The 23,063-nt window shown below is 40.7% G+C and overlaps 1 protein-coding gene across 9 annotated transcripts in view; it reads left to right on the forward strand.

Annotated features, from left to right (window-relative positions):
* DGKI (diacylglycerol kinase iota) overlaps positions 1 to 23,063 on the forward strand; it is a 512,024-nt gene that overhangs the window by 391,667 nt on the left and 97,294 nt on the right. For 7 of the 9 annotated variants that reach the window (XM_056123879.1, XM_056123870.1, XM_056123875.1 and 4 more), the window contains 2 exons: positions 15,787 to 15,866; positions 19,243 to 19,287. In XM_056123879.1, coding sequence (XP_055979854.1) covers positions 15,787 to 15,866; positions 19,243 to 19,287 — 125 coding nt within the window. The remainder of the gene's footprint in view (positions 1 to 15,786; positions 15,867 to 19,242; positions 19,288 to 23,063) is intronic. The other 2 variants (XM_056123873.1, XM_056123878.1) reach the window with 1 other exon arrangement.

Here is a 23,063-nt window from a genome sequence, read left to right on the forward strand (position 1 = left end):
CAGGTGCATTCCTTATGTTAATGTAAGTTATTTTCTTCCTTTCCCTATGCCCTCTTCCTGCTTCCGTTTCCTCCCCTTTTTTCGTTCATCCCCTTCCTTCTTATTCTCCACTTTCTTTATCTCATATAATCATCAGTTCCATTTTCCTGTTGGGTAAGATTGAGCCACTCAGGCTTCATTTGTCACATTAGATCATATCAGCCCTGGTAACCCAGGTCACGGTGCTAGGCCACACTCCCAGAGTATGGTTAGACTCCCAGAGGGCAGCACTGGTACTGCTGGTGTTCCTAGAGTGAAGCTCTGATGTACACTAAGAAAATGATTGCAGCTAACCTCCTGGGCCCCACCTGTTTACTCCTCTTGAAGTGTTCCAGGCCAAGTTCCAGGCCAAGGCTCAGAAAAGCTGAGGCTGCATTCTTAGTCGGGAACACAGAAAGCAGGCAAGGAACCTCAGATTTCCACACAGTTCAATGCATTTGCTCTCTGCAAAATCCCATGGAGAGAGAGTGCAGGAAGGAAGGAGGGGGGGGGAAGGAAGGAAGGAATGAAAGAAGGAAGGAAGGAAGGAGGGAGGGGTGGGGGAGGGAGGGAGGAAGGAAAGAGCTTCAGAAGTCTCTGGGAAGCGTTCACAGTAGCCCTTATAATAAGACCTTTTGTTTTTCTTAATCAAATAGGTAAGAAAATCATTTAATTATGTTTTGTATCATACCTTCAACTTTGGAAAAACAAATTTGCAATTTACTCAAAACTAAACATTTGGGTTAAAAGATAGTATGGTAGTTAAGGTATGGACATATGCCTGACCCATGTACGAGCGTGGGTTCAATTCTGGAACCACATGGTCCTCCAGGCATTAACAGGTACAGCCCTGAAGGATGCCCCGCAACCCCACTGAGTGTATTCCTGGAGGCTGGGGTATGCCAAGTATCCTCTGCCTCACAGGGCCTGAGCAGTACCCTATTCTCAGGCCCTTGCCACCAAACTCTCCCAACCCCCAAAACAACAGCACTAAAAACTCTTTAATATTTTCCACAAATAGCCTTTATATTCTTTTGTTTTTTAAGTTTGTGACAGTTGAATCCTTTCGATTAGGTACCTGAGCTTTGTCTGTTGTCTGATTCTGCATGGCACTGGAATATATATTTAAGGAAACCTGTTTTGTATGTTTTCTTTTAGAGGAAATGCACTTTAGAAGTTTCTTAAGGATGAAGGAGTACATTGGTGGATTGGTTGCTAGAGGAGTCTGAGTTCGCTGGAGATGTATAGTGTTAATTTATGCACTGTTTAGCATAAAGTTTGCATAATGCATTCAAGTAGACCTACCTTCAAGTTTAGGAGACAAAATTAATTAGCATGATCTGTTGGCATATTATTTCAAACATGAAATTTAAAGTGCGCACAGATGAAGTAGACTATGCATTTTTCTCAACCAATTAGTTTCTTCAAATTCTGGATTATGAGGTATTTATACAAATAGAAATAGGGAATGGTGGTTAGCAGAGACCAGGGTGAAGCTAGCTAGGTGTGAATCAGGATAGGAATGGTGTTTTGACTAAGAAGTAATTTGTGGTGTGATTGTTTCAAAGCTGAGGATCAGCTGTTAACTCTGTAATTTCCCCTCTGGGTGTCAAAGTTTGCCAAGGCTTTACCATGGACTTAACCATCTCAGTCTGCCATAGTAACAGAAAGATATTCTAGGTAGCTTAACAGAAATATGTTTTCTCATGTTTCTGGAGATTGAAAAATTCAGATGAGAGTACCAGCTTATTTGATTGCTGGTGAAAGCCTGCATTGGTGCAAATAGACTGTCACATTCATACCATGTTATTACCCGGAAGGGAAAGAGCTAACTCTGTGGTCTTTCCTTTAAGGGCACTCATCCCATTAGGAGAGCCCCACCTTCGTGACTTCATCTAACCCTGTTGACCTCTCGGGATCCACATCTCAGAGAGTGTTTCATGAATTTGGGGTTAGGGCATTCAGCAGTCATTTGGGAAAACACACAAACATTCAGTCCTTGGTGAATTAAATTAGCTCAAATTTCAGACTCAGATGCTCTATTATGTACCCTTTGATAATTTTTTATTCATTTAGACTCAATTTGTGCCCAGTTTGTACCTGAGAAGCATCTGAGAGCATGTCTTGATAAGAAGGTAGAGCAGTGAATATCAAAACATTGTTAAGACAATAGAAATAAACTCGCTCTTATTCAGCCAAGGGATGCTATTACTAGGAATTACGAAGAATTTAAGAAGTGCATAAGTCCAACTTAATAAAAACAAAGAGAAATGCAGTTGTGTATGTTGGGCCTAAAGTTAGAAAGCTAAAATCTGGGCCATGGCTAAAGTACAGTGTATAGGGCTTTTTGCCTTGCCCACAGCAGGCTTGGGCATCCCGTATGAGACCCACCAGGAGTGATTCCTGAGTACAGAACTATTTATTTATATTCCATTAAATTTTTTATTAAAGTACTGTGACTTTCAAAGTTAATTATATTCAGTCTTAGGCATACAACATTACAGAGCCAATCCCACCAGTATTGTCATCTTCCCTCCACTGAAGTTCCCAGGTTCCCTTCATATCCCCCCACTTCCACCCAGCCTGCTCACTTGACAGACACTTTCTAAGTCAGGTTGTTAAAGTTTGGGCCTCTTGATTTCAGTTTTGGCTCTGTTGTTTGGTATTTGGATTGCCTAACCTGACCCCCATTGCTCTTCATCTGTCTCCTCTTCATCTGACCTCCATTGCTCTTCATCTGTACCCTCTCCTCCACTCTTGCTTTCTTCTCCCTATGCTTTGGGGTCAAGGTTGAACTGCAGACACCAGGAGGAATGATAGAATATGATACCCAATGCTCCTTATTTTAGCTACCCTGTTTATCTTCAGTTCCCAAGGCACCCACCCAATGCTAACGGTTTGGCAGTCTCCTGTGGGTGTTGGCAGTATAATCGTGTTGATTCTCATCCAGCCCACCCAAGGTTTCAGATTGGACTCTGTGGCAGCCCCAAGTTATATGCGCAATTTTTCATCTGCTTCATCTGCTACTAATTTCTCCTCGTCATTTCTCCTCTTTCATGTTGGTTTGTGTCTTGTAAAAGCCCACATACTGTAATTTAGTAGAGTTTCTGATGAGAGCAAAGTGTGTGTGTGTTAGATCTGCTATCAGTCTAGAAACTGGCTGGTTTTTTATTGCTTACTTCTAACTTCTATTACTTTTGCTTCCTGCAGTAAAAGTTTCATTATGTGAATATTAGCTGATGCTTATTGGAGTCAAGTAAAGTCTTTGAAGGCCAAAATAAGAGGGAGAAGAAAGTGAACGCTCTGGTGATAAGCCCTCTCTCTGCTCCCAATTAAGATGTTGAAAGCTCAGTGAAGTTGTAGTTTGTTGTCAGTCATGTAAAATAAATATGGTAGTTTCCCACACACTCCTGCTTTTCTTTCACTGTAAAAATACTACAAACAGAAGTGTCGGATTACAGTATTTTATACTATGGTTACTTTTCTGTTGCAGAAAGAGTAGAGATTTTACATAAACTGAAATCTATTATTCGGATATACTTACAGCTAATCCTTCCTAACAGCTAATCCTGAGAGTGTTATGATAAGTCAGAAGATACATGATTGGATGTATCTGTTTTTTAGCTAAAGATGCTCCAAAGATAATAAAGGGATTAAGGGAGCGTTAACATCTATGTTTCGGTAATTCATTTTTAAGTATCGCGTGGCATGTAATCTTCATAAAGTCCTAGAAGTCGTCTGTTCCAAGTACAACCATCTTCTAGGATTAGAAGAATTGAGTACTGTGCAAGACCAGAAAGCTAAGTTCAGTAATTCAGAAGATCAAAGCAGCATTGGGATTTGAGTTTAAGACAGAATAACCATAAATCCTCTCAACAGCTCACTGCTGCCTACATAGGATAACTCTGACAAGAGGTCAGTAACCATGCTATGAAACTCTGTGGAGAATGCCTTCTTTTTGCTTTTACTTAACAATTCATATCTAATACCAACGAAAATCACTATTTTTCTTTATTTAAAAATCACTATTTTTTATTTTTTTCTTCCTAAATTTTTATTAGTGAAACACTATGAGGTACAGTTGTAGACTTACAAATTTTTGTGCTTGGGTTTCAGTTATACAATAATCGAATAGCCATCCCTCCATCAGTGCCCATTCTCCACCACCATCAGTCCCAGTATCCCTCCCTCCCCCCATCCCCTATCCCACCCTACCTCTGTGGCAGGGCATTCCCTTTGTTATCTTTCTCATTTTGAGTGCTGAAAAATCACTATTTTTTAATTAGCTTCTTGAGGAGTAAAGTTGTATATATACATATATATGTATGTATATATGAATAAATGTGGCTCACTACCGGCAGTTTCTATCTTTGTTGTCTACGCACCAACATCCAGTTATGGTGAAAAAGAAACTGAGAAATTCTACATGGAGCTGGAGAAATTCTATAAAGAAGATCACACCTTCTACAAGATCATTGTCGGTGATTTTAATGCCAAGATAGGACCAAGAAGATCAGTCGATGAACTCCACATCGGAACCCATGGCCTGGAATGGAACGAACAAGGTGACAGACTGTCTGAGTTCATCATGTCAACCAAAACCTTCCATGGTAACTCACAATTCCAAAAGGCTGAATCTAAACGTTGGACATGGGAGTCTCCCGATGGACGGTTCCACAATGAAATAGACCACATCATATTCAATCGGCGGTTTTGCCTAACCGATGTTGCTGTTGTCCCAAAATTCCAAACGGGATCAGACCACCGTCTTCTTCGTGCAAAATTCTACCTCACAGAACGAGGAGAAAAGAATGCAAGGTTTAAGAAGAAGACTCCCAGAACAACCACCAACTGGGAACTCTTTGGCTCTGTTGCAGCAACATGGGAAGATGCCGTCATTGACAACATTGATGAGGAATACGATCGAATGATTCAGCACCTCCATGATTGTGCAAGGAATGCCAAGAGAGAGATAACCACAAAAAACCGTCTTTCTTCGAACACTCTTGAACTTATTCGCCAACGTGGCGTGGCACGTGCCTCAGGCAACCACAAGCAAACGTCCGAACTGGCAAAACAGTGCAGAAAAGCCATCAAGGATGACCTCAAAAACAGGAGAGCAGCAGTACTGGTAGATGCAGCAGAAGCTGGGAAAAACATTCGTAATGCCCGCCTGTCCTTCACCAACTACAAAACCAAGATGACTGCCCTCCGACATCATGATGGATCTATCACATCTTCCAGAAGGGCAATGGAGAAGATTATTCATGAATTCTACTCAGATCTCTTTAATAGCCACATCCACTTGCCCACATACCACATACCACATGATGGATATGTCGTTCCCAATGTTCTCCCTTCCGAAATCCAACATGCCATCTCGTCGGTAAAGAAACAAAAAGCACCTGGCCCAGACAAGATCAGACCTGAACACCTGAAGAACTTACCATCAGTACTCATCAATACATTAGCTCGACTCTTCACACGCTACCTGTCTGAATGCAAGGTTCCATCCCAATGGAAAACCAGCAAGACTGTACTACTATACAAGAAAGGAGACATCCACGACATTGGCAACTATCGCCCAATCTGCCTATTGTCTGTCATCTACAAACTATTCACTCGAGTCATCCTGAATAGGATTAGCAGAACACTAGATGAAGGACAACCATGTGAACAAGCTGGATTCTGAAAAGGATTCAGTACCATCGACCATATCCACACAATAACCAAGCTCATTGAGGTATCTCGGGAGTTCAAGATGCCGCTCTGTCTAACGTTCATTGATTTAAAGAAGGCCTTTGATTCTGTTGAGACGGAAGCGGTCATGGAAGCCCTAGCCAATCAGGGCGTACAAACTCAATACATCAGGATCCTTCGTGAGCTCTATTGCGGATTCACTACCAAGATCTCACCATTCTACAAAGAAGTAATCATCCATATCAAGAGAGGGGTTCGGCAGGGTGATACCATTTCACCAAAACTCTTCAGTGCCACCCTCGAGAACATCATGCGACGACTAGAATGGGAAAACATGGGAGTGAAGATAGATGGTCGGCAACTACACCACCTCCACTTTGCTGATGACATCGTTTTAATAACACCAAACATCAGCCAAGCGGCACAAATGCTTGCGGACTTTGACCGTGAGTGTGGAAAGGTTGGACTACAGCTGAATCTTACGAAGACAATGTTTATGAGAAACAGCCTTGTTCCTGACGCTCCATTCGCTCTCAACGGAACCACCATCTCCGAATGCAACAGTTATATATACTTAGGTCGAGAAATCAACATGATGAATGACCTGGCACCTGAGTTACGCAGGAGGAAGAGAGCGGCTTGGAATGCCTTCAAGAGCATTGAAGAAATAACTAAAAGGACAAAGAACCTCCAACTACGAGCACATCTCTTTGATTCCACTATTCTTCCTGCATTAACATATGCCTCAGAGACCTGGACCCTACGAAAACAGGATGAGAACACTATTCGGGTCTCTCAAAGAAGAATCGAAAGAACTATGCTTGGAATATCACGATTCACTCAAATGAGAGATAGAATCCGGAGTTCTGATCTTCGTCAACGCTCAAGAATCAGAGACGCTGTCTCATTTGCCAAGACATCAAAAATCAGATGGGCTGGACATGTAATGAGGTTTACAGACAACCGCTGGACTAGAGCCATTACTGATTGGATTCCACGAGACATCAAAAGATCACGTGGACGCCCACCTATAAGATGGTCAGACTTCTTCGTCAAGACCCTAAATGATCGGTTTGAGGCTCTACATGTTCCTAAAACGAACAGATACCATTGGGCTACGCTAGCACGCAACCGGGATGAATGGAGACGTTACTGGCACCCGCTCGAATAAATCGATGAATAACGGGGATTAAGTGATTAAGTGATTAAGTGATATACACATATACATATATACATATACAACTATACACATATACATACATACAACATATATATATACCTACATATATATGCATATATATACATACATATAACGTTTTCCTAGTTATTTTCTTTTTATTCCTTATCTGGAATATCCATTTTCTAATTGGTCACGGTCACAGTCCTCCCGTTGTTCATTGATTTGCTCGAGCGGGCCCAGTAACGTCTCCATCGTGAGACTTGTTGTTACTGTGTTTGGCATATCGAATACGTCATGGGTAGCTTGCCAGGCTCTGCTGTGCGGGCAAGATACTCTCGGTAGCTTGCCTGGCTTTCCGAGAGGGGCGGAGGAATCGAACTCGAGTCGGCCATATTGGCTGCGTGCAAGACAAACGCCCTACCACTGTGCTATCGCTCCAGCCAGTATAAAATAGCTTCTTACAAGTTATCAAACTTACAACAAGATAAACTCAAAACACTGGCAATAAAAAAGAAAATCAGTGAGAATGACCAATTTTCTATATTTCTATAAAATATGTCTCTTGATTCATATCAAGAGGTAACTATCACTTGCATTTAATCTCTTACATTTACCTATTGGACAAGTATTAAGCATTAGTCAAGATTCTAATGTAGGCTCTCATGTAAACTGTAGATGTTTTCTGTTTTCAAAATTTTTACTTTACTTTCTAGAGCAACATTCTTCAATAGAAATCTCTCTTCTCTTATCACAGTAGCTCACCATATCTGTATCTCAGTAGTGGTTTTGCTGAGGATGATCACATTAATAAGTACTTTGGGAGCACTCTAAGAGATTTAATCAGATTTCCCTTCCAGTCTCTTCAAAGATGCATCATTATCATAGTAAAGTTTTGTTATTGTTGTTTTGTTTTCCTGGACCACACCTAGAAGTGCTCAGGGCTTACTCTGCACTCAGAGATCCCTCTTGGTGGGGGGTCAGGAGACCACAGAGGGGATCAGGGATCCAACACAGATCAGCTGCTTGAAAGGCAAGTGCCTTAGTAAAGATTCTAATGTGTGCTCTCATGTAAACTGTAGATGTTTTCTGTTTTCAAAATTTTTACCTGTTGTACTACTTGTCTGACCCCTTAAGGTTTTTTTTTTTTAATGTATTGTAATCTATACTCAAGAAGAGAAAATGTGTTCATCAGGGTTTTGTTCTCCTAAACTTGAATTTTTTTCATTCTTTTAGCTGATTGGCCTAGTTTCTGAAATTTTAGTTTCTGACTTAGTTTCTGGAATTTTAGGCAGGGGAAATTTTACTCCAAATACACACTCTCTGCTTCTGTCCCAAATATTTATTTCTTTGTCTACCCTGAGAAGTTGACTTAGTTCACTTTTTCTCTTTCACCTTTAAAATGAATTGAACTTGACTTGAACTTGATTCTTTTCTTCTTCCCTCTTTGTTTATTAAGCTATTACTAAATAGTTGTCATTTCTCTACCACCCAATGGGCTTCTGAAGATAGACAAGTGTTATTCCTGATGTCGGAGAATCCATATTCATTCAATGGCTTGAATAGTTTTATAACATTATGGATGCTTTCAAGTTTAATGGATGCAGAACTTTTGTAATCTGAAGAAATAGATTAGTGGTATTGAGCTCCCATTGGAAACCAGTCTAGGAAGTAAAATGGTAAAACAAACTTTTTTTTCTCTACCACACCCTTGTTCTTTAAGTAAAAGAACCAATGGGACATGATCTCCTTCAAGACAATCTAAAATACCCTCTGAGCAAAAATTAGTTTACTCCTATAGCTTCCGAATAAATAAGTACATATTTTTAGTAGAGGCATGTTATGTTTAGTGTTATATTTTTTGGTTATATGTATGTCTAATTTGGAAGCTACTCAAGGTTTTTATGTATGTAGAATATATTCTCTATTTTATTAATTTTTCTTACCCCTGGGCACTTTTCAGACCCATTTATTTAAAACAAGAATTTAAAAATAGGTGTAATGGGGCTGGAGTGATAGCACAGCAGGAAGGGCATTTACCTTGCATGCGGCCGACCCAGGTTCGATTCCCAGCATCCCATATGGTCCCCAGAGCACCGCCAGGAGTAAGTCCTGAGTGCATGAGCCAGGGAGTAAACCCTGTGCATCGCTGGATGTGACCCAAAAGAAAAAAAAAGTTTAATGAACTAATTTAAAAAATCTTTAGTGGATACCACCATCATATCATCTACTTGCCAGTCTTTAGGTAGTTGATTCAAGATTTCCAAGTTTTGTTGTTAAATTATTGATATAATATTGCAACTGTATTTTAATCTTATTTATGTGGGGATTATCTCTGGTGGTGTAGTGTTCAATGGTCACAGTATGGTGCCCTGGAGGTGATTTTAGGGATAGGGAGGTTGGGGTAAACCACACCCAGTGGTGCTCAGGAGAACCCCTGGTGATGTTCAAGGGACTATACGTAATGCCTGGGAGCCTACAGGGTCATGTCAGGCACATGCAAGGCCAGTTTAATCCCTCAACTATCTCTCCAGACCCTGTAACTGTATTTTTAAATAATAAATCTTCACATACATTAGTTTAAGTTGGTGAAGAGGTTCTTTTTCCTGTATTAGAGGGGTCACAAGCTGCTTCCTGCTCAACTAAGGCCACAGTGACATTTGCCACCATTGGAATGGGGACTTAATAGCTGCTTGTGTTTGTTACTGAAATGATGCTATTTCCACATTTATACTGACCATCTTTAAAATTAGTTGGGCTTTTTTGGAGGGTGGGAAGTATAGCCAGTGGTGCATAGGGACTTGTCCCAGCTCTGTGCTTGGGGACTGTTACCAGAAGCGCTCAGGGTCCATGTGGTACTGATGTCGGTGGGCCCCACGGGTGACTTATGTGAAGTGGGGAGGAGAAAGACGGCCACTTTCTCCCCACCCTCCTCTGCCACCCGGAACCCTGGGTAGGCTAGGACCAGTAAAGTCTGCAGCGAGCACCTGCTCGGCACGGGCCTGAGCCCCGCCAACCCCACAAGGTGGCCGTCAAGCCACACCTGAAGTCCGCTTGATCTTCTCGGCACGGGAGTTAATCCCCGCCACCCGATTGCTCGGGGAGCCACGGACTCAAGCTGGGGCGAGAATTTGCTCTTCGCAGGAAAGGAGAGACCAGTCCCAAGCCTTACCCAAGGTTTCTGGGGTTCTTGTCTCGCTCGCAGAAAAGAATTTCAGGAGTAGACGAGCAGTGAAGTAACAGGTTTTATTTGGAGGCTTTTGGAGAGGGAGAGAAAGGGATAAGCAGATAAGCGGGTGAATGGAGAGTAAGAGAGAGAGAGTAACGCGTCCAGAGGGAACGCGGGCTTCTCCGAGGGTGGAGAGAGCGCCAAGTGGGCTCTCGAGCTGGTTCTTATAGATCCTTCTGACTCAGAATGTTCTGGAATCTCCTTGGGGCTGAGTCGCTGGAGTCAACCGGATTGAAAGGGGGTTCGAGAATCATCTGACTTGGAATGTCCTGGAATCTCCTTGGGGCTGGGTCGCTGGAGTTAACCGGATTGAAAAGGGGTTCGAGAATCATCTGACTTGGAATGTCCTGGAATCACCTTGGGGCTGGGTCGCTGGAGTCAACCGGATTGAAAGGGGGGTTCTCGGAAAGGAGGAATTTCATGGGGAGGAGGCCCATATCTTCAGGGTCTGGGGATGGTCTTATCAAGTCCTTATTCTCTGTCTCCACAGGGTGGGTTGGTCCTAGAATTCTTCTATGAGACTTTGTTTCATTGCAGAGAGCCTTTCCCTATCTACCTGCCTACATCAAATCCCCCCTAGAGATTCTACCACCTTAAATCTTTAAGGGAGAATGGCAGAAGGTCCATCTTCTGGAGCTGCTTCATGCTGACAATGGGACGCTGGCCCTGCCTACACAAGGGGTGAAATCTCATACTACCTCAGCTTTTAGTGGCCCTCAGCAATGAATTGGTTGGGTTCCTGAAGTTATCTGAAAGAAAAAATCAGTTCGATTAGACTGAGGGTTATCACTTTGAAATGGTTAGACCCTGGGAGGAGTAGAAGGTCCTTTCTGACCCAGCAAGGACAATTTTGTTTGCTGTCTTAAAAAACAAAGAGTTAAAGCAACAGAAACCAAAGCGACATAATGCCATACCCATATCTATCATTAAAATAATGGAAAGGAATAACTCTACCTGCAGGTTTGGTTGAAAGAAAAATGACTTCCTGTGTCCAGATATTTCTACTGGACACAGAAACACCAAGCCATTCTCTGGCTTTCTCAGTACAGATAGGAAAAGCTTCTGCCCATACACTGAAGCTCTCAATGAGAACCAACAGGTATTTATAGCTTGAACGTATGAGCATTTGATCATCTGCATAAGGTCAAGCTGCTGATCCTCCTCTAAGTTCCTTGATGCTGAACAGGTGTTAGGAGAGGAGGCTCAGGATTTCCTCTAGATTCATTAATGGCACAGAAAGCACAGTTCTGAATTACTTCTACCTTACTTGCTATTCAGTTCCTTTCCATGGAAGATGGTTTTCACTGGTGTTAAAGCATAACCCTTTAATAATATTCCATTGCATAGGTCCAGGAGTTAGTAACTTTCCTTGTTGGGTAAATCCATCAACTTCCTTTGGAAACCTCCAATGTCCATGGTTCCTCTTCTGCAGAGCATTCTGGCTTAGAGGAAATATTCTCTGGTGTTAATCCCATGATGCAACAAAAATTAAGAGCTGTTAATATCCTTCTTCTTTCCAAATAACTGTTCACAGAAAATGAGATGCAATAAAGTATAGAAAGAAAATTCACAGTATTTCAGAACTAGATATTAATCCATTCTAATTTAACCAGTTTAGATGCCCTTTCTTGACACCTTGGCCAATTCACAGACTGGGGGAAAGCAATTCTGCACTTTGAGATGAGCTTCACCCTAGTAAAGCTCTGATCGAGCTAGTGACAGCATGCATAACATTGAGTTCCTTTATACATTAGGCTGTTTACCTACAGAGAGTAACCAAGTTTTATCTAAATTTCCCAAAGAGGGGTACCTTTTAGACCAAGATTAAATACATTTATTCAATCACCTCTGTAGAATTAGAATCTGGTTCTTACAAAAAACGAGTTGCAGAAACATGGTTTTCTCTCCACCTTCATTTTAAAACTTTGCAAGATAGTTTAACAAACCTGGCTTGTTCTTTTGCATAAACACAGTAAGATTAGAGAACTCTCCATTTGGGATACCGCATTATTTACTGAGTCCTGGGGATCGACTAAAGACAGGAGACAAACCAAAAGTGGCATTAATCTTATCTGGCACGTCAGGGTTACCCAGGCCTGGCCATAAGATGTCCCGCGACGAACTGGATGGCCTCGAGCCTTCGGGCCTCATTTTCCACAGAGATGTCCTGGCAGAAAGGAGTCCATCCCATCCCTTCTTCAGGGGTGGGAGAAATCCTGGTTTCCAGGTTTTTCCTTGACGCTGAGAGTAGGCCCAGACTGAGTTAGTCATTACAGAGTCCTGGATTCCTCATTCTCCATAGCAGTGATGATTTCTACTCTTTCCTCGAGCCAGCCTGCCTCTAGGGTCGCCCTGAGGTTTGTAGGGTACTTGAAAACAGTACCTGTTAAATCCCTGCTCCTGTCATTTAGACAGATCCCCTGACTGTTCCCTGGAAGAGGGCTTTGGGGTCCCATAGTTGGTTTTTTCCTGTCTGCATGAGGGGTAGACCCTATTACAGAGAGGAAAGACTTATCTGGATTTATGCAAACCAACATAGTGCCATGAAACATCAAAAAACATACTGAAGGTATAAAAGAAGAGAAAAGCAAGCATTTCATTTTACTCACAGAGATGTAATACACCTGTTTGCTGTGGGTCCTAGTCAGAGAAGCTAAAATCTGTAGAGATAAAGCATACCGTTTAACATGTGTTTTCAATCCCATATCAAAACCCTTGATTTCCTGCAACTTTTGAAAAATTCAATTATCTTAAGAGCACTGTAACAGGAGTCTGGATAATCCGTCCAGTATCTTTCTGACTTGAGACACATGTCTATATTCCCAAGAGTCATCCCACAAGTTTGAACTCTTATTTTACTGAACTTAGTACCACATGATCTCCCAAGTTTGGACACTACTTACCAATCATCTCATTTAACATGACAAAAATACTCTGCAGTACCTTTTCAAAAGCATTACCTCAGTTCTATAGATATTTTAAAAGGCTTTAGAGATGCTCACAACTAAAGTTCTTACAACATATATTCATTGGGCAAAAGTTCACTTTACATTAGAAATTAACCAAGAGACATTTTAGAATTCTGATTTCTAGGAAAACACAAATGCAAAAAGATTAAACACTCAGATTACCATAGAACAGAAAGCATTTTACACTTGTGTACAAAGTTCTGCCAAGGTCAGGACTAGGTTGATACCTGGAGACAAAGCTTGGCATGAAATAAAGTTATCATAATAATAGCATGCATTTTCACATACAGGACAAGCTGATTAACAATACAGTTATCTCATACTTTCACCAAGGTGCAATGCTATGGCTTCAGACTATCAAGATGACATCTGAGATCACTCATAATTCTTTGCTAGGTACCTTTAGAAATTTTAGTTACCAAAAGTCTCAGAGATCAAATAAAAACCACTGGTAGGATAAGTTTTGCAACTAATTTTATAACTCTAGAAACTCATATTTTAAAATAAACATGAACCTGTTTTATGTACCACATTATTTCAACTCACAAGATTTTCTAGGTCAAATATTCTAATCCAATGCAAATACAAATATGTACATTGATATAACAGCATAAAACCTTTGAACTGCCAATTAATATAAAACATGGTAAACCCTCTTTTGCTTAATTTCAATAGTTCTTGTCCCTTAGTTATTTCAATCATAAGCTTTCTACACCAGATACTTTTACCAATTCCACAAGAATACAAACATGTTTTCAGACACAGAAAAAGCCCTTTAGTTTTTACCAAACTTTGATATTAGCATAGAAAAAGCACTTGGACTGTCAATGTTTATGGTAACATAAGAAAACTATTAATTAATATGAGGAAACTTTATTTTAGTGGCTTATGTACCTCTGTTGTTTGTAAAACAGCTAAATTCCTCATTACAATTGGCTGAGGCTTGTAAGATAAAGCCTTGCATTCTCTGAACTTTATTTCATTTTAGTTTCAGACTCTAGTTCCACAGCTCTTCTAGATAGTACAGATTCTTAAGTTCAAAAGGATTTCAACTGTTACTAATCATTAATGTTCTTCTAATAAGAAATCTAGATTGAGAATTCTGCTTTCCCTGTAGGCTCAACCTTCTGATAAGAAATCTTCATTTAAACCTTGTCTAACAAGTTCCAAAAACAACTGCATTCCTTCAATCACTGAGTTGCATATCACTGACTTCTCAAGAATTTCTACTTCTGATTTCAACCTGGTACCAGCACTCGAGTGTTCCACACAGACAGACAGACAGACAGACAATGAACTGACTAAAGACCACCACACATACATGTACACACATCCGCAGCTGATCGATTGATCTGACCCTTCAAAAATGGTAGGGAGAAAACTGATGGACTGACAAAGGAAGGAGCAGTCCACAGGGCAAAGAAGCCCTGTTGGCCCCCGTTTCCCAGCTTGACCAGAGAGTCTCCTGTTTGTTAAAAATATGGGTCAAGAAAGCGCTTTTGTTGATATCAGCGGGCAAGATAAACTATGACGAAGCAGTTGAAACCTAAGGTTGTCAGATGTTACCATATTTTGATCAAGGCTAGTTCTGAGGCAGGGAACTGGTATCTTCTTGTCAGACATGGGGATAGTTTGCATTAGTGACATACTTCCTTGTTTCTGATATCAAACAATTAATCATATGATCTTGCATTTTTCCTGCCTCCTCTGCTTTGATGATCCTATTCCTTTTGTTACCTGCAAAGATCTGACTGCAAAATGATCTGGTCATGCAAACTGCCATTCACTGGCCATCTTTCCCCAAGTTCTAGCTTATACTCAGGCCACGTGGTGTTACAGAGGTCAACAAGGTGTTGGACCTAGGGCTCCTGTATGCCATAGCATATGTCAGCCCATGCTCAACAGGAGAGAAAAATCTTTATCTCTGTGTCTAAAATTAGTGAACTTTTAAGATACAAGTCTTATGGAATTTGTGTGTGTGTGTGTGTGTGTGTGTGTGTGTGTGTGTGTGCATGTTTGTGTTAGTTACCATGCAGTAATTGTGCTCTGGGAAGCTTACATAGGGAACTGTTGCAAACTGACTGAGTAGTTCAAGGCATTCAGGAGGGAAAGGAGGAAGAATCCACAACCAAGATTCTTGCATCTCTCTCCAATACATGGGCTGCTTCAAACACAGGCACATGTAATCAGCTGTCTGAGAGTTGCTTCCCAGATCCTGCACATCTAGATTTTTTCTGACATTACATTCATTTCAGGGCCACCAAGACACAATGAGATGTAGGCCAGGTGCAAGGCCATGGACAACATGACCATGGAGAGAAAGTGTATGATAACTGCAGAAGTGAAGAGATTGAGATCAAAAGAGAGGGTACTTGGTTTTGTGCTTATTTGTTTATTTTCATTTATTTAGGGGCCACATCCAGCAGTGCTCAGGGTTTATTTCTCACTCAGTACCTAGAGATCATTTCTGGTGGGGTTGGGGAACCATATGTATTGCCAGGATTGAACCTGTGTCCTCCATGCACAAGGCAAGCACCCTGCCATCTGCACTATCACCCTTGGGTACTTGGCTTTTTCAATGGAAATATTATTTATAATATTAGAACTTTTTATTAGCCACAAGAGACACATTTATGTCAAAATGGACAATTCAAATATGTCATTTTAGACTTTTCTCTTTCCTTCGCCCTTAGCCATCCCTCTGGGTATTCTAGTTGTACGTGGAGACTGTGATTTGGAGACTTGCCGTATGTACATAGATCGTCTACAAGAGGTGAGTTTTGTTATTTTTTTCTTTTTAGAAAATTTATTATTTCTTCAACTTTCTATCTTTGTAAAGATTTATCAGCTACATATATCTGCTCTTAAATTATGTACAAAGTGTTGGGGCTGGGGGAGGAAATGGAAAATGAGGTGATCATGTCTTTTAAGCATCCGCTATACCTCCTTCCTTCCTTCCCTCATTGCTCGTTTTTCTGGTCAAGATGGTGGAATGGGCAAGTGCAATATTGTTCAAGGGTATCCCAGAACTTCAGTTGAAAACATCTGTCTTTCTTGCCACACTTTTTTTTAGAAAAAACCTACAGAGAATTTCAGAGGACACTGGTAAATCATGAAGGAAAACAGAGATTTAAAATTATTGGCTGTTTTATATGTTATACAGACTTCTGTCAGAGATAGCTAGACTATTTTTAACCATAACTTTCATGGAAAATAAAAACCTATGCTTATTTAAAATTTGTATCATAATTCAAAGGAATAATTTCTCTATTCTTTTCCCTTAATCTGGTTCATTCCATAGAGAAACAAAGGGGGCATAGAAGACATTTCCATGAATTTAGAAGACACCAGGACATATTAGATCTATACCCATCACTGGGGTTGTTTTAGCAAAAATAAATTAAAATAAAATAAAAAACTTAAAGGGAACATGATCATCGCCTTCAATCTACAAATGGAAAAAGGCCTGAAAAACTGTTTCCTTATTAATGTTTCTTGTTAAAAGATGCACATTAGAGTCATTTTCTTGGGTGAGGTCTAGACATTTGTTTTTAAGCTATTGATGTATCTATCAATAATTTTGATAGGTAATCCAATATGACCAATTCTCTTCCAGAAAGCACATTATATAGTCTGTCACAAGTAAAGCAAATATATAGTGTTCAAAATCCCTATAGTCTCTGTGTCTTGGCCGTTGATGGGATTACACAGCACTAGGGGGCCAGTTTGTGGGTGTTATCTCATTCTTACTTTGGACAACCTGGCAGGCTACCAAATGTAAACTGCCCACACGGCAGAGTCTGGCAAACTCCCTGTGGTGTACCCAATATGCCAAATACCAGTAACAATGATGGGTCTCATTCTCCTAACCCTGAAAGAGCCTTGAATATGGCACTTTTTAAAATCTCAGAGCTAGGACGAAGGAGACGTTACTGGGGCCTGCTCGAGGCAATCGACAAACAACAGGATGATTGTGATCGTGATCAAAATCCCTAAAAGTGAGAGCCACTTAGATTAAAACATCAGGTTCAGTTTCTCTTGGTGGTAACCAATTCAAAAAGGAAGCAAGAAATGATGTAAACACTATTAAATTTCTCCTTAGCATCATTAAGGACAGAGATGAAATCATGAATATAAAATGTTTTAATATGATGTGGGAAATTTGAATATAGGTAAGAGAAGAGTCAGCCACTTTTATACCTGTGGCTCTTTGACTATTTTTACCAAGGATAGTTTTAACGTGTTAAAATTTGTGAACTTTTTAGTATGTATCTCAGGCCTAAATCAATATTCTTGGAAGATCTGGCATCTCATTCTTCAAAAGAATGTATTTTCTTGTGGAACATCACTCAACAAGCCTGCCTTAAAGAAGTGAACCGTGACCGCTTCAAATCTTTTTCTTATCTTTCCTTAAAAAAAGAAAAAGAAAAAGAAAAAGTCACCTAAAGTGTTATGCTAGAAAAATATGTCTGATGAATTGATTTTATGAAAAATCAATCCACTGGCATGCTTATCACACCCATAGTCAATTAAAAATGGCATTCTTGTTTTACAAAAGGGAAAGAGCAAACAGAGAGAGAGAGAGAGAGAGAGAGAGAGAGAGAGAGAGAAATAAAAGTGTGGTTTTTTGCTTGGGCGTCACACCTCACTCTGAACTCTGATCACTCCTGGCAGTGCTGAGAGGACCATTTGTGGTGACAGGGATAGAACCTAGGTCTGCGACATGCGAGGCAAGCTCTCTGCCCTCTATACTCTCTCTCCAGTCCTCAAGGAGGAAAACTTTTTTTTTTGTAGCCACACCCATTGTAGTCAGGGATTACTCCTAGCTCTGCATTCAGTTATCAATTCCAGCAGTTATTAGGGCACCAATATCCTATCCACTGTCCTATTGCTCTGCTCTAGTTTCTTTGTTTTTTTTAAGGATTTTTTAAAAATTTATTTGTTCAATCACTGTGAGAACAGTTACAAAACTTTCAAGTTTAAGTCTCAGTCATACAATGATCAAACACCCGTCCCTTCACCAGTACATATTTTCCACCACCAAGAAGCCCAATATACGCCCCCCACCCCACCCCTCCCCATGCCTGTGAGGCAGATGATTTCCACTTAACTTTCTCTCTATTTTGATCACATTCATTATTTTTTTTTTTAGATTTACAATTTTTTGTGCTTGGGTTTCGATTATACAATGATCAAATACCCATCCCTCCATCAATGCCCATTTTCCACCACCATGGATAATATCCCTCCCACCCACCCCCATCCCACCCTGCCTCTGTGGCAAGGCATTCCCTTCTGTTCTCTCTCTCCCCCTGGGTTCTGTGGTCTGCAAAAGAGGCATTGAGTGGCAAACATGTTCAGTCCATAGTCTACTTTCAACATGCATCTCCCCTCCTGGAAGAATCCAAGGAGGAAAACTTTTAAAATTCACTTGGGCACAGAGAAGAAGCCGATAAAGCCCCATAGGCAGCAGACAGAGGTGGCCAGGATCGCTGCCATCTGCAAATAGAATCCCTGGACTCATTAATGAGGATGCCTGCAGGACATGATGGTGGGGACAGCTTAGTTATAAAACCTTAAAAGGGAGCTAGGCTCTCACCATCTGCCAGCAAAACCTCATTCATTTCCACCCTGTTAATTTGTGCTTCGTGATAATGCAAAGGTGGTGGGTGATTTTCTCTTCATAGTCTATGAAAACCTGTGTTTGCTAAGCAACTTAACTGTGTAAACACAATTACCATGACAGAGTGTATTTGGTGTAAGAGAAATGATTTTTTTTCTAAGTGCTTAAGGAGATTTTTCTTCTAGACTCTTCACAAGCCAAAAGTTCTGGTGCTAATTTAAAATGACCTCCCCATTTATATAAACAAATTGCCTCTCTTACATCCGGTCTTTGCTATCTGGGAAATAATACAGTGTTTACCTGCATTTATGTAGGTTTCATGAATTTCAGTAGCTAAGTGGCCCTAATCCTCTTAGTTGAATTTGGCATTTTTAAAAATTTTTTGCAGGATCTTATTTTATTTAACCTTAATGAACTCGGATGCACGTAATGATATGAAATTGGGTCTTCAGTTGAGACAGTTATGGAAGCTGCTGATTTGAACTAATCTTAAGATATGGATTTTTCCCCCCCATTTTCCCATTAGGACCTGCAGTCAGTTTCTTCTGGCTCCCAGAGAGTTCATTACCAGGTAACATCTTGCTGACTCTCCTTGTTTCTTAATTTATGATCAAAAGAAGTCCATGTTTTAACAAAAACTCATTTGGATTTCAGTTTCCATCTTTCCTAGGGATGGAGTTTATGCAGGGAATCAAGTAAAGTTGGTCTTCTGATACTCCTGTCTTTTCCTGGTTTGGGAGCAGTTCTGGTCTAGCATGACTTTTTTTTAATTTCTATTAGTGAAACATCATGAGGTACAGTTATAAACTTATAAGTTTTTGTGCTTGGGTTTCAATTATACAATGATCGAGTACCCATCCCTCCACCAGTGCCCATTCTCCACCACCAATGATCCCAGTAGCCCTCCATCCCCCCATCCCCCCATCCCATCCCACCTCTGTGGCAGGGCATTCCCTTTTGTTCTCTCTCTCCTTTTGGGTGCTGAGGGTTGCAAAAGAGGCATCGAGTGGCAATCATGTTCGGTCTATAGTCTACATTCAGTAAGCATCTCCCATCCTGGGAGGATCCTCCCAACACCCTTTATTTGGTGTTCCCTTCTCTATCTGAGCTGCCTTTTCCCCTAGCATGTGTGACTGGCCTTCAAGCCATGGAGTGAAGTTCCTGGTACTTATCTCAACTATTCTTGGATGTTAGTCTCCTATTTTGTTACTTTATATTTCCCAGATGATTACAATCTTTCTATGTCTGTCCCTCTCTTTCTGACTCATTTCACTTAGCATGATACTTTCATGTAGTACCACTTGTATGTAAATTTTATGATTTCATCTTTTCTAACAGCTACATAGTACTCCATTGTGTAGATGTACCAAAGTTCTTTAACCAGTCATCTGTTCTCTGGCACTCGGGTTTTTTCCAGATTTTGGCTATTGTGAACAGTGAAGCAATGAACATAGAAGTGCAGATGTCATTTCGACTACACTTTTTTGCCTCTTTGGGATATATTCCCAGGAATGGTATTGCTGAGTCAAATGGGAGCTGAATTTCTAATTTTTTGAGAATCATCCATACTGTTTTCCAGAAGGGTCTAGCACAAATTTAGACTATGAATTTTCTCCCAGTTCATTTGAAAAAAGATTATGCAGTGAAGTGCTTACCGTGACTTGAAAACCCAGACATCTTGGCAGGAAAAGATGCTGTTGGCTCATATAAGAAAAAGTTGCAGTCAACATTCATGTTCCATTTTGTTTGTTTGAGGGCCCCATCTGGCTGTGCTTAGGACTTGCTCCTGATACTGAGCTCAGGGATGACTCCTGGTGGTACTTAAGGGACCATAAAGGATGCTGGGAATTGGACCCAGGTTGAGTGAGTGCAGGGCAAGCACCCTACCCCCTTACTATTGCTCCAGCCCTGAAGCTCCATTTTCCTGCTAGTCTTTCTGCTCTCACAGCTCTTGCTGTCAACTTTACTTCTAAAATCAATGTGTTCCTGGTCCAGGATGATTTTACTAACATCCAGGGCTGTGTGCTTCTCAAGTGTTCTAAAATGCAGCTTGACTCATCTGTGATGTCTTTTGGACAAAGTCTCAAAACCCAGACTGCTTCTCTCTGTACCCCACTTCTCATTTGTAAAAAAACACTCAAATACTCTTTGCCCGAACCATCTTTGGGAGACCAGTTACTTCCCCACCCCTCCTGAGCTGGTATCTACCACCAACTTCTTCCTCGTTTTGGTTTCTCTTCAAATACCAGTGCATAGTATGATCTTAGGCCACACGGGCCACATGCAGCATTCCTGAGGTTCCTATATTATTTTTGAATGGAACCCATATTCCTGCTCTTAGGATAAAACACACTTTTATATTTCTGTAGGTCTATTCAGATCCTCTTACTTTTTTCTTAACCCTCTTCACTCTTTCTATTTTGACATTTGTAGAATTTACCTATTTCATATAAATCTGAAAATGTGTTAGCACAGACCTATTCATGATATTAATTTTTTTAATTTATATACCTGTAGAAAATTTAGAATTTGGGGGGAAATTACTTTATCAGTTTGTCATTTATTTACTATTTTATGGAATTCCAGGAGTTTAGCTCTATTCCAGGAGTTTACCTGTATGTACGCGGGTGTCACCACCTCCACAATTAGAGAGAGAGAGAGTGAGATCTGTGTCAAATGTGAGATAAAAGAAGAAACAGAGTAAGGAAACAGCTAATGATCAGAGTCATCAGAACTGAAGATTTTGTTGATAGAAATGAGCTTATGTGGGGATGATGGGGGTTGGGGAAAAGGTCCTTGGGACATTGGTGGAGGGAAATAATCTCTCAGTGGTACATGTGGTATGGAATGATGAAAATATGACTAACAATATTTAAAATCCCAATGTCTCAATTTTTAAAAAAAATTTTAGAACAAAACAAAACAAAAAACAACCTTTCTCAGATTGCATTTATCTGGGGAACATTAAGTAACAAAATAGGACACTAACACCCAAGAAGAGCCGAGATAAGTATGGGAGGTTTACTCCGTGGCTTTGAGCCCAGCCGCACACGCTGGGGGAAAGGCAGCTCAGATCGAGAAGGGAGCACCAAATAAAGGGGGTTGGGAGGATCCTCCCAGGATGGGAGAAGCATGCTTAAAGTAGACTATAGACTGAACATGATTTTCACTCAATGCCTCTTTTGCAAACCATAGCACCCAAAAGGAGAGAGAGAACAAAAGGGAATGCCCTGCCACAGAGGCAGGGTGGGATGGGGGGATAGGGGGTGAGAGGGATACTGGGATCCGTGGTGGTAGAAAATGGGCACTGGTGGAGGGATGGGTACTTAATCATTGTATAATTGAAACCCAAGCACAAAAATTTGTAAGTCTACAACTGTACCTCTTGGTTTGTCACTAATAAAATTTAAAAAAAAAAAAAACCTTTCTCTCAGGAGCCAAGTACCCTCCCTGCTAGGAGTATGGCGTACCTAGCAAGCCAGGGACACCCATCATGTAAATCTACTCCCTGACCATCTCTACCTCCACATCCACATGGGTGAAGGATGTCCAGATGTCTAAATTGATAAATCATGGCTTGGCACCTCACTTTTGACTTTTTGTGTCTATTTTGCTATAGCCGATGCCTCCATTTAAACATCCTTTGGCATAAACAACAAAAGCATCTACTTCAAAGGAATCTATACCTTATGGTCTTCTTTGTATTGTTTCTCCTCCTGCCAGTAAATACTCTGAACCTTCAGCCAAATCAGCCTTGTTATTGTAAGGCTTAATAGCATCAGTGCCGTTGGTATTCTTACTTGTCCGTGCATTTATTTTCCGAAGCACCCCATGATTCTAGAGTCTGGCTCCAGTGATGAAAAATCACTTTGCGTGTGTTTACATTAAGGCACACTACCTACGAATCTGGCCTTTGTTGTTGCACAAATTACTAAAAGGTACATTTCACTTTATTTCTTTTTCAATAGAGCTCAGTATTCTTCCTACTGGCTGTTTCTCTAGCAACCTCAAGTGACTATGGAAGTCCATTGATTTCTCTAATTTTCTGAGGAGTTTGTCTGAAACATTTGAGCTGGAGGCATCATTACTCTTGTGTACAAAGTGATAAAATAGAGTGGCAGAAATTTAGAGGCATGGTCTTTTCATTTCCTGATTTAGAAACTGACCTGTCAGACCCTGTCATCTGTCTGGGTCAGAGATAGTGAGTAAGTGAGTGGCAGGCGTAGGAGAAAGACTAGCCGGAAACAGGGTTATCAGAAGACCCTCCCTTGATGCTTGGTCACCTTCCTTATGTTTGCCCTAGCAGTAAATACACTGGGAGAATTCATCTGATTAAAATATATAAAT

The sequence above is a fragment of the Sorex fumeus genome, unplaced genomic scaffold (assembly GCF_029834395.1).
Source record: "Sorex fumeus unplaced genomic scaffold, SorFum_2.1 ptg000048l, whole genome shotgun sequence".
Classification (NCBI taxonomy): Eukaryota; Metazoa; Chordata; class Mammalia; order Eulipotyphla; family Soricidae; genus Sorex; species Sorex fumeus.